The following is a 12,600-nucleotide window of genomic DNA, read 5'->3' as shown; positions in this document are numbered from 1 at the left end:
CAAGTTTACAATGTATACAATAGTGTTTGAAAATAGCAGATATACAAGCTCACAATGTGTCGCATCGCGACGCATTGTGAGCTCAAGTTGTCCTCTGTGAGCTTTGTCTGTTTTCATTGCAGCTCAAAAGGCTTCAGAAACACAGAGACCACAGAAAATCCACTGAATGTTCAAAGTTTCAGGTTGTTTGGGTGTAATTGAGGTCAATAATAAAACCTGACAGAAAGACGAAAAATAAAAATAAATGAAACCTTTAAGTAAAGTACTTAGTTGCTATAGTTTCCACCACTGCGCAGCAGCAGCTCCCTGGCCAGGTCGGGCCTGCCGCTCTTCTCCAGGCAGCGGGCGAGGCGCGAGGCCGTGGCCAGGTGCTGCGCCGTGGGCGTCCCTCTCCTCCACAGGGCCAGGAGGTGGAAGGCCTGGGCCGAGAGGCGCTCCCCTGCGCGGAGCCTCACCAGCTGGGTGGAGCTGCGGCTCAGGCGCAGGGAGAGGACCAGCAGGGCCACCTCCTCCTCCGACAGCTCCTCGGAAAGCCACCAGAGAACGGAGTCCGACAGAGGCTCTGGAGGGAGGGAGACACAGTGAGAGAACGGAGTGCAACAGAGGCTCTGGAGGGAGGGAGACACAGTGAGAGAACGGAGTCCGACAGAGGCTCTGGAGGGAGGGAGACACAGTGAGAGAACGGAGTCCGACAGAGGCTCTGGAGGGAGGGAGATGGGTTGGGTACAGTGGTGGAGAAAGTACTCAGTTTATTTTTTCATATTTTTTTTAACTTAAGACACTGTTGCATAGAGGGATGAAAGGAGTTGGCTGGAATAAGGAATATACTGTATGTCTATTGTCTAGTAGTGTACCGTACGGAGTGTCCATGGAGAGAAAGACAGAAAACAAGAGAGAGACAGAGCATATTTCACTGACCTGTCTCATCGTATACCCTCACTTTTGCGCTGATGGGTCGGTTGATGGTTCTCTCTTTCTGAAAGGTGACGGGATGGCCACAACATTAAATAATAGTAGAGCAGTGGTTTTCAACCCTTTTCATATCAAGGCCCATTGTTAAATGTGCCACTGAACACATTTTCATGAGATCTAGCCTTGCAGACCCAAAACTAAGGGATATTTTGTTATTATTGAAAAAGTGTTTCCACAATTCCATGATGTATTGATGGTGGTACCATAGGAGAGACAACAGGTAAATGTTGATCAAAATAACAATTATTTTGTACTGTGTAGACTTCTTGTAAATGCAGATGTTTAACAATAATGTAACTTTTGGGAGTGTAAAATGAAACCAAATGGGTCCATTGGTTTAATTTTACACTCTCAAGAGTTAAAGATCCATTTGGTTACCAACTTTCCATCATTTAGCTGGGGACCACCTGGAACCCCCTCAAGGACCACTGGTTGAAAACCTCTTTAATTTAGAGTTAGTTTGTTATATAGACCTATACCTTGGGTAAAGTCAGCGACAGCTTGCACATGGGCTCTCCCAGGTGGCTGATGTTGGAAGGGACAGTCCCGTCCCCTCGCCATAGCAGCTGGTCTCTGGCAATCTTGTAAAAGATGGCCGTGCCCTTGTAATGAGATGAACTGTAGTTCCCGAATGGGTCCACTTCCGTCAGACGCAAGAGGAGATGATTCTTATGCTGACTGTGAAAGGTGATCCGCTCGTATGCTCCGCCATTTTGGTTGCTTTGGGTACCTATTTAAAAGCATGAACCGAAGATGAATGTGAACAAGATGTCTTGCCATGTTGTTGTGTCGTTGCTTTGTTTTTTACTTCCAAATGGACAGCACAGTAGGCCTAGGATTTTCTGAATCGTAGCCTATATCTTTTTTGATTACCACTGATGTGGAAATATTTTGATATACCGGTATCTCTTTTTAGAGACAGTACAACACACATTGAGTGTTAATAAGTAGGCTCTAGGACTGTGTATTAAAGAAGGTAGAGAGAGCGAGGGGAATGGCTTGCAAAGATACAGGCCATAATTGAACCTGATTAAAATCCCGGGAGTCACATTCATGAGGACTTATACACAGACATGGTTAAGCCACCAGGGTGGTAAACAAAACTGTCGACGTTACAAGTGAATTGGTCGTTTTTGTATGACAGCCATAATACCACATACAGTGTACTGTATGCATTACTGTGATCATGGGTGTGATAGTAAGTTTAGTAACACAGCTAGGTACAACTTATGGCTTAAATGACTGTCGACACCATCAAAGGACACCGTAAAGAAATCTGGGCTATTACTGTGGCAGCATGGTGATTTCACCGTTTTAGCAGTGTTGATACGCCTCAATACATGAAAGTTTCTTCAGCACAGACCTCAGAGCTGAGCAAACACATTGACAGTGTCAATTAAGAGACACACACACGCACACACACACACACACACACACACAGCGATAGCCGGAGCTCCATAAACACTGACATTAACATTCCGAACATCAAAGCGGTCGGTCGGACAGGCCCGAGCGAGATTAACTTCATGTTCTGCCGCTTTTGTAAACATATAATTCATCAGGGTTATTGTCAGGTCTATAAGGCATCTGGAGTTGTGGCAACAAGCAGTGGCAAGATAAGACCTTGTTGACAAGGCAGGCCTGTCCTGACCCCACCTGATACCTGGAACAGCTTTGTGTCGGGTCTCGGACGTGCCGTTGCCATAGTCACTACTACTGTGTGTGTGTGTGCGTGCGTGCGTGTGTGTGCGTGCGTGCAATTGGTGTTTGCCATCACGAAATATCTGTTTCTCAAAAGAGCTCCAGTTATTGTTTTCTCGGCAGAAAATGCGTCCTATGTTTAGGATTACATTGTGGAGTTTGTGTTGCCGCAAACACCATTTTTGTGAAATACTGTTTCTGTTCAAAACATGAAGAACAGAGTCAGTGGGAAAATATATAGGAGAGTCAGGATGCTATACTATATAATACTGCTAGATGCTATAGTGGGACTATATAACTCTGAAGTATGAACTCTGTCAATGTTCAGTTGAGAGCACCAACATCTCAGCATATATACATTCTTTTTATTTTTGCTCTCTTTTAGGTTAAGCAAGTATGTGCCTTACAGAATTCCTGTGATTTATCATCAGACCGTAACCTTCCATTTTCGAAACAATGGATGGCCAACACAACTGTAACAAAATGTCATTTACACATGCTTTGCTCCCTACCTGTGGAGATGATGTTGCCACTGAAACGGATGAGCAGTTGGTCTCCCTCGCACATGGGAATCTCCGGCGAGGCCCCCGGAGGCCCCGCGTAGCCCTGGGCCCCGAGTTTAGAAAGTTCCCAGCTCAGGTCTCTGCTGGGCAGGGCGCTCACCAGGATGACATGGGGCTCCTTGAGCTGATGATGGAGGACGATAGTGACGGCGTGGCGCCAGATCGACTCCTCGAGCTCCTCCACCAGGGAGATGAGATTAGAAGGACGCACTGAGGAGTGGAGGCGTACCACTAACAGTCTGGGGAGGGACAGACAGACAGACAGACAGAAAAATAAATTGTGTTTAACTGAGAGATTAGATTGCTGCTGAGTGGAGTAAAGATTAATCCACTACAAGGGCCATTCACATGCAACAGTGAACTACTGTAATATCTAGTCCACTGAATATTAGTCTGGTGAGAAAGGACTTTCAGATAAGGAAGGGGAAGAACGGTACTGAACATGTAGGCTACAGTAGCAGACTATGACGATGCGTGTTCATCAAAAGGATTATTGTTCTGTCAAATCTTTAGGTAATAGTAATAGATGCCTAAATTGTAATTATTTTTAAAAAAGATAAGAAAGAAGGACGTTCAGATAAAGGAGGGGAAGCCAAATCAAGGCCACCAATAAATTATTTGCATATTGCTGTTCATATTGTGATTCCCTATCCAAATTATTATTTTTCAACAGGTCATTTCGGTAATGATGATGTTCTGACTGGTATTCCTGGTATTCATTCCCCCAATGCTTTATCCATGCTATACCTCAACCAACCACATGGTTTATGTACAGTAAATTCCTCATATCATGTCAATTGTGAAGTGAGGGGCACTCCTGAAACCAGACTTTTTCTGTGAAGGAAACTGAGCACCTTTGCACCGCACCGGCCTCTGCTTCTTCAGAGGTGACACCTGGGTTTCAAAGCTTGCACCATCCATAACTTTAAAAAGGAAAGGGATTCAAATTCAAAATCAGAAAGAAATGATTGAAAAACCCTAACTTCTGCCTTTCTCCTTGAATATTACATGTTAAACATTCAAATTGAAGGCACGCAATCACCTCCTCCACTCCTTGTCCTCTTTGTGAGACTAAACTATGAGGTGTTTGGCAAATTAATGTCTACATTAAACCTTGTCAGTTTCTGTACTGGAGCGAGACATTTCACAAAGATTGGACGATTTACTGTCCCTTTTACTACTTGCCTGCAGGTAAATCCTCGATTCCTCACTGAGCTCAGATGAAGGAATCAAGGCAAACAATAGAACAGCTTTGCATTACATTGTTTTAGAAGCTTAGCAGCCCAGAGTGGACAGGGACACAGATTGTTTTCACCTTGTGTTCGGCAAGAGAAACCAAGCGTACATAACAAACAAAATGATATCATTCATGATTGAAGGCGAACACCAGTGCAAGTTGAAATAGGAAATGCTGCTGCTTGACACAGATTGTCAACCAGCTTTACTAAGGAGTTTACATAAACCATTCGGTTGATGTACTGTAAGTATTACGAAAACGTTCTCTTCTGAGGGTCCCTGGCACAAAATATTTTCAGATAGGCCTCTGCAGTCTGTACATATAAATGTGGGAGTCCTTGACATGAAAAAGTTTGAGAACCAGAACCACTGACAAACCATACGGTTGAGGTAGTGTGGGTTTTGAGGGGTTGAATACCAGGAATCCCAGCTTTTAACTAAAGCTGACCGACGGTGAACTTGCTGTTAAAACAAAATCACACCCGTGTGAAGTGAGGGGCGCTCTAATCACCTGCCATAGCTCTCTGTTAGCTCAAAGGACACCAGTCCATTCTGCACGTTCCTGACCGCCACCTTCTCCAGAACGTTCCACTGGTCGTCCTTCCTGGCCAGCAGCAGCAGGAGCTCATTGGCCGTCTGCCTGCGGGTCTTCACGGAGGCACTCAGAGTTCTGAAAGAGGAGTTATTTCTCATTTTTTACACTCATGTCAGTCACAGTTGAGTTTCATGCCACAGCGACCTGCTGAAACTGGATGTGACTGAGACACGTCACATGTCGCCGCTGTCGGGTTATGGTGCGTTCAGACGGCAGCCATTGAAGGAGAGTTGCAACAACTCCTTTCACTTGATGGGGCCAGTCAAATGGTGGCTCTTGACTTCTACATAGACTTCTATTGGCGAAGATCATGGCGAAGTGTGACAAAGTCCTGGATCGGAACTTGACACAATGCACTGGACTCAGGCAACAGCCCAGCTTTAATGATCTTAAATCCCTTTATTTTAAATCGTTTTTTAGTAATAGTACAACATCAGCTTCACGCATCATGGCTGCTTTGTAGTTTCGCGCCGCTGGCTTCTGTTGACAATGAATGGTAGACTGCATCGTTTCATCTGCCCATGTGAACACAACATTAGTCTCGCGTTGCCAGACTGTTGCTTCTCGCAATTTTCAAATGCTTCCATCATACAGTCTGGAGCAACGGAAGCTCTATCATGAGTCAAATATAAAGCGGAAGTGGAGCCTCCTATCCTAATATAAATAGAAATCATCTAAACATAGTATTTATATTAAGGCAAATTCATCAAATCTCTGGATCTCTTCTCCAGCTACCTTAATTATTAAATTAATCTCTGGATCTTGGTCTTGGCTCAGATCCACAAAACTACCGAAAATAGCAAATCTACAAGCTCACAAGTGAGTTGTAGATTGGCTATTTTTGCTACTTTTGTGCTTTTTTAGTTTTTGCTACTTTTTTACGAGAAAGTAGGGCATTCATTCCAGAAAAGTCAACGAAAAAGTTAAAATATGCAGAATATGATGATGATATGATGATGATGTTCTTTTTTTTCTTCTTTTTTTTTTACCTCAGCCTGAGTGAAGTGGGCGTGTCCCGTGGTGGCGCGGCACTGAACGGCCGGGCAATGTGCTGTTCTGATTCCTCCCTTTGCCCCGCCCCCTTCTTCTTGTCAGGATTGGGGGGGCAGGGAAGGGTGAGAGTGAGAGCTCGGCGCAGCGGCTGGGAGGACGGGTGTGTGAGGTAGAGGAGGGGGCTAGTGGAGACCACCGACGGGTACGCATCACTCCTGGACTTGATGCTGGACAGGAGGGCTGCATCCACTGGCTGGATCTGAGGCGGATAAGGCACAGTACTTATGCCCACTAAGACATAATAATATATAATACGATATATACGCCGGTGACCTCGTCAGAATCCCAACCTATACAATTAATACAAAATCGCCTGATCGCACTTATTTCAGCTAATCATAATTATTTTTTCGTAGTATAATCATCCTATATAATATGCACAAAGTGTGTGTGTGTGTGTGTGTGTGTGTGTGTGTGTGTGTGTGTGTGTGTGTGTGTGTGTGTGTGTGACAGTGTGTGTGTGTGTGTGTGGGTGGGTGTGTGGGTGTGGGTGGGTGTGTGTGTGTGGGTGGGTGTGTGTGGGTGTGTGTGTGTGTGGGTGTACAGTAGGCTTTGTGACTTTGTGTACACCATATACTATGCACTGATTTGCTTGTAGAACCACTATATAGTGGTTCTACATGCAAATCAGTGCATTCATCAGGTGTTTTCAGTTCTGAAAATTCATTGCAAAGAATATATACAGTATAGGCAGCAATGAGTTCATAGAAAATGTACTTGTACACGTGTGTGTCCTTATTTCACATTGTCAAATTTGTCATATTTGACCCCACAAGTACACACAGGCTACACATGCAAACACGCATCCTACAGGCCGTGTATGATGGTACGGTTCCGTAGGCCCTGGACGTACTCCTGTGCCTGTTGGAGGCTGGTGCGCTCCTCCGGCACGGGTGGAGGTCCCTCCACCAGCTTGACGAAGTAGTGACAGTACACCTTGTCCATGATGCCGAACATCCCTCTGCCGTGGTACCGGATCCGCTTCAGGTACTTCCCTTTCCTGGAGTACGACTCCGCCACGTGCAGGTTGGACTTGTACTCAACGTTGTGGTTCCGGACGGCCATCTCCTGGGCTTCCAGGAGCACCTCTTTCATGATCTTGGCTCCCTTCTTGTCGTTGAACTCCAGCTGTGCGACGGCGCCATCGACGCTCATGCCCTTGATCAGCTTGGACAGGTACCACATCTTATCTGAGCTGTATTTGATCTGCCGCCGGCAGTGGTGGACCTCCGCCGCTCTGCGCGGCTCGTCCGGCAGCTGAGGAGGGAACTTCTGGAGGTTTTTTCTGTCCCAGTTCTTCATCACGTCCAGGGAGCTGCTGGTGTGGAGACGTGACGACGCGTGGTGACGGCCAACGCCGAAGGCCGACAACCTTGGGAACGCCCGCTCAACACTCCTGAGAAACATCACACCACCGCCGCCTGTCACAGCCGTCGCCATGTTGCTTTATTTCTGCGACGCAAAGTGACGTTTCGCTTTTGTTCTCCCCTTTATGCCGGTATATACGTGGTGATCTCTGTATGCGTCTGTGTTTGTCCCTTATGCCCCTAAATGGAGTTCCGTGTCGGGCATGCCCAAATATGGAGTCTACACCAGTCTATGTACTGTGACATCAAATTGGTGACATCAGGGTATTATAAGGAGATTGGTCAGACTGATATGCCTGATGACATCAGGGATATCCATATATGGGCACAAAAGGGACACAGACGGACAGACACATTTTACCGTCCATCCGTCCGTCTGTCCGTCCGTCCGTCCTTCCGTACTCTGACAATGGGTACGATGGGTATTGCATTACCGCGTGGGGCACGCATTCCCAGCTTTCATTGTTCCTGACTTGCACTTGCACTTGAGTAGGCCAGTTATCAACATCCTATTATTAAAATTTGATAATGGGAGGACCGGCCGGAAGACATATGAATCAGACTTAAGCCTGTGTTATGACCATATATGGGCATAATACTGATGGTATCAGGGATCTCCATATATGGGCATAACATCGACATGGACTGACAGATACAGAGATCTCTTATGGGCATGCAACGTAGTTGTAAGTGCCACGTAACAGCCCATGTTCTATGTCAGGGGTATTCAACTAGATTAGGCCGGGGGCCACAACTGAATGATTGTGTGTGGGGGGCAGCACAAATGTGTGCGTTCTCAAAATGCATTTTGTGTTCAAACAATTCTACATATTTTTTGCGCATGTTATTTTCAAAAATAATACTTTTTTTCATTCAGAAATAATGAATTGCATTTAATGCAATTCATTATTTTTGAATGAAAAGTAGTGAAAATAGCTGAGGTGTCACCTTGTTCACTATTTTTCATTCAAAAATAATGAATTGCATTTTATGCAATTCATTATTTTTGAATGAAAAATACAGAAAGATAGTGAATATTTACGCAAATGTAATTTGTCATAATGATGAATTGTAGTGGTTAGTGCTTAAGAAAATGTCCCCTGTTTTTGAGCGGTGCCCCTGCTCCATTACGCAGCTATGTGTGTCCCTATACGTACGCACGTACGTGTATAATTATGTGTCTGTCTCTGTGTCCGAGCACGGAAATCTGCAACATAGTATCTGTCATTTCTCGACCGTTTCGGACTGTTTCGGGCCACCCCCTGGGCGCGTTCCTGGGGGCCTGGATGTTGTGGGGAGCCCCCGGGGACCCCCACCCGGTACAGTTGCACGGCTCACTTCACACAGGTGTGATTTTTCTTTTCTTGCACAAGTGCATCATTGACCAGATGAATGTCCTACCATTGACTGGGCCACCACAGGGGCAGTGAAGCATCCTGGGAGGTAGTCCAGACAGACGCGGGGGTCCATGGGCAGTTTGAGAGACAGACCCTTCCTGGGGATTGTGTAGTTCTCCCTTCTGAGGCAGGACACCACCGCAAACACACCCAGGGTGTACACTCTCACCTCCGCAAAGGAGCCCTGACAACACACACACACACACACACACACACACACACACACACACACACAGTATCTTAAATCCTCAGTGTTATTCAACTCTAGTGTGAAGATGACATGACAAGGATGTCGTGCACTGAAAATAGTAGATCTGCTATTTTCTGTGTGCGACATATTACACCAAATACAAGACATAAGGGTGCAATTTTTCGGTGTTGGCTTTGACATAATATTCATGTATATATATTCATGAATTCACATCAGATACACCAATCCCCTTGTATATGTGAAACTGTGACAGAGCACTCTATACCCTGTGCCCTCCGTAGGTGCCCTCTGTCGATGCGGGCGTGATGCAGTTTGCTCTCCTCTCCCCGTCGACCACCTTGACCACGACGTCCCTGTAGTTCCCCCGGTAACGTGCCTGGAAAGGCACGATGACGGTGATCGGGAAGCGGAAATGGGCTCCGTCTGGAACTCTGAGCCTGACCACCCTGCTGACCAGCTCCTCGGAGCCCGCCGTCACCATCACGGAGCTCAGTGCGTCGACCACGTCGCACGACATGATGTTGGCCACGTGCCCTGGAGCCGTGACGTAGCACGCGTCTGGTACGTCTGCTTGGCCGCCCTCCAGTCGCCCCGGGAGTCTATAGCAGACGTGATCATTACAGAATACAGTTGAGTATTATTGTCAATCCCACAAATAATGTTTTTGTGTGATATTATAATCTGTCAAGGATATTATTATATATTATAATGAATATTCATTTTTACCATAATGATTCATGAACGGTCAGCCAAGGTTGATGATGCGGTTAAGAGTGACAGGGAAAATAAGGGGAAAAAATCTAATCATGTCTAGACAAAATGCAGACGCAGACCAGCAATGTCCTGCTTGCTGATCACAGAAGAACTAATTGGCTTAAAAACTGATATACTTGAACAGAGACTGTGATATCCGTTACTCACCCCACAGTCACCCATTCACTATTTCTCTCATCTTCATTGGTCTCCTGCGGGAAGACTGCGATGGCTTCTGGGGAAATGGGCTGCTGTTCAATATCACAGACTGGCCTGACCTCTGTTGAATCGCTGCATTCAGATCGTCCCGAGCTAGAATTGGACATTTTATCCTCGTCGAGTGACCTTTGAGAGAGCAGTGCTGGCTTCGTGTGGCTTTCCATGTCTTTGTCTCCATCTCCGCCGTCCTGCTCACGACCCGAGAACCCGAGAGGGTCAGAGGGAGAGTCGACGGTGCGCTGTCCGGGTGTCGTTGGGTCAGGGCTTGAGGATTCAGAGCCACTGGTTCCCTGAAATGTTGCGAGGACTTCCTCCGTTGTGCACGTTCGATCTACTTGCGTGGCGGCCATGGCCTCCTCGGTGTGTGACGTCGACATGGCCCCGTCCAGTTTGGTGCAGATGTGGTCCAGTCTGTCCACAATGCTCCCTATGTCACCCAGGACCCCCAGGAAGGTACGGGTGAAGTGGTCCGAGCAGCACGTGGTGCTTTCAGTTTCTAAATGATGTGGAAACACAAAAAGAACAGCACAAAAAGCTGAACTTAGACCAATACATTATAGAGTGATTAGACCACCATTGTTTCTCCACGAACATAATGAATATTAAATCATTTCAAAATATTACTTTCACGTAAGACTAAGCAATATAGGACAATCCACTACATTATTCTGCAGTCTAATTTTAGTTCTAAACTTCACAAAGAACATATGTTGAAATTGAATATTGAGCATACCATGCCATGGGAAATGTACAATGTATCATGCAAAGGTTGAATAGAAGAGAAGTAGGCTACTGAACTTGGGAGCATCATGCTATGGTATTTACATTGTAAGCCTTGATATGCCTCTTACTATTGCCAGACTTAGTATGCCAATGATTTGTATTAGATAGACAATACAAAACTGTAGGAGTCATTCACAACAAATCACTTATATCAACTGCAAGTGCATTCACATCACCTTTAGAAAGTGTGTGTGTGTGTGTGTGTGTGTGTGTGTGTGTGTGTGTGTGTGTGTGTGTGTGTGTGTGTGTGTGTGTGTGTGTGTGCGCGTGCGTGTGCGCGTGCGTGCGTGCGTGGAATTGCATTCATGGAATTGCATTCATGATTAGGTGTATACAGTAGGCTTTGTGTATACCATAGTGGTTCTACAAGGTTACTAGGTGTTTTCAGAAAGTTATTACAGGTTCTGAAAATGCATTGCAAAGAATATAGGTATTAGGTAGCAATGACTTCATATTAAAAAGAAAATTTACTTTTGATTACATAAGTATTATTATTATTTTAAAGCAAGTACGACTCTGGGATTGTTTATACTTTGGCCACCACTGTGTAGGCCTATCTACTCGTATATCGCTTTTTAAATCAAGTCTATCTCGCTCCATTTCCACGAGACGGAGAGACACAGTAGTATATGCAAACAAGACAATCCACGCCTCTCTTGGCATGCCATGACAACATATTAGATGTTACTGTTTGCTTTTCAAACAGCACACAGGCTTTCAGATGAGACTATTACCTGTCCCATTTTGCTCCTCCTGCTGGTGTTGGCCCTCTGGTGGACAAAGAGGAGCAGACGTGCAGGCCGGGCCTCCAGTAACAGCAGCTTGTCTCCAGGCTGCCACTCTGTCTGAGTGTAGGACACACAGTTCCCTCAGCAGTCTCAGCACGCGCTGCTCACACTCGCTCTTTTTAGAGCCTCCGCCGGTGCTCCCTATATTTATTCCTTCTTCCACTGTCCTTCTTTCACTTCTTGCTGTCTCCTTTGCTGGTGGTGGTGGTGTTGGTGGCCACAGTGCTCTTGTTGTGTCCCCCGCTGTGATTGTGATGATGGGCCCTCTGTCACATGCTTCTCCTCCTCCTCTTGTTGTGTCTGCAGTGCTGCTGCTGCTGTGACGCTGCTGGGAGCATCTCATAGCTCCCAGCTCCAGGAGGGTTTCAACCAACTGGCCGAGGATTCTGTGCTCTCCATCTCTGCAATGCTGAGACCCATCGCCATCCATCCTTAAAGGTCTGGTGACATTAAAAAAAACATACCGGTATGTTTTTGTAATTATTATTATTCGTTTTTTTAAGGTTTTCTGAGCTCAATTGCACCCAAAAAACATTCAGTATAGATTTTCTGTTGTCTGGGGTTTTCTGAATAATTCGTCTCAAACAAGTGCTCTGATTTGCCTGTGGACTGTGATGTAGTTTACTAAACCCCATACCACAGACAATTGATCACGGAATGTTCAAAGTTCAGGTTGCGGGTGCAATTGAGGTCATAAAATCTAAAAGAAAAATTAATGAAAATGAATGTCACGAAACCTTTAAAGCTCCTAATGAGTGTTCAGCAGCAACAACAACAACAACAACAACAAATCACTTACAGTACGTCAGAGTGGACCATAGTCTCATGCAGTAGTATTCAATCTAGCCTGTGTTTCCCTTAATAGCAAAAGAAAACAAATAGCTGTTTAATGAAGTTGGATATAGAAATGGAGGTTCACAAGTAAGCCACGCATGTTCAACACCAGGGAATCTCTGACTGTA

The 12,600-nt window shown here is 45.6% G+C and overlaps 2 protein-coding genes across 2 annotated transcripts; both read right to left on the bottom strand.

Moving 5' to 3' along the window:
* Positions 1-266: 266 nt before the first annotated feature.
* On the bottom strand, positions 267-12,064 carry dthd1 (death domain containing 1; the record flags this gene model as incomplete). The annotated part of the gene is made up of 10 exons (XM_080792267.1): positions 267-562; positions 919-976; positions 1,452-1,702; positions 3,186-3,475; positions 4,984-5,142; positions 6,057-6,319; positions 8,889-9,068; positions 9,361-9,694; positions 10,017-10,563; positions 12,013-12,064. The coding sequence occupies 10 exons, from the start codon at positions 12,062-12,064 to the stop codon at positions 267-269; spliced, it is 2,430 nt and encodes an 809-aa protein (XP_080648393.1).
* On the bottom strand, positions 6,928-7,560 carry LOC308335833 (large ribosomal subunit protein uL22m-like; the record flags this gene model as incomplete). Its single annotated transcript, XM_080793051.1, has 1 exon — positions 6,928-7,560. One exon carries the CDS (start codon positions 7,558-7,560, stop codon positions 6,928-6,930), a length of 633 nt encoding a protein of 210 aa, XP_080649177.1.
* Positions 12,065-12,600: the final 536 nt, after the last annotated feature.

This window comes from Protomyctophum bolini, assembly GCF_963924005.1.
Source record: "Protomyctophum bolini genome assembly, chromosome: 20".
Taxonomy (NCBI): Eukaryota; Metazoa; Chordata; class Actinopteri; order Myctophiformes; family Myctophidae; genus Protomyctophum; species Protomyctophum bolini.
This window is presented reverse-complemented; position numbering and strand designations above follow the sequence as displayed.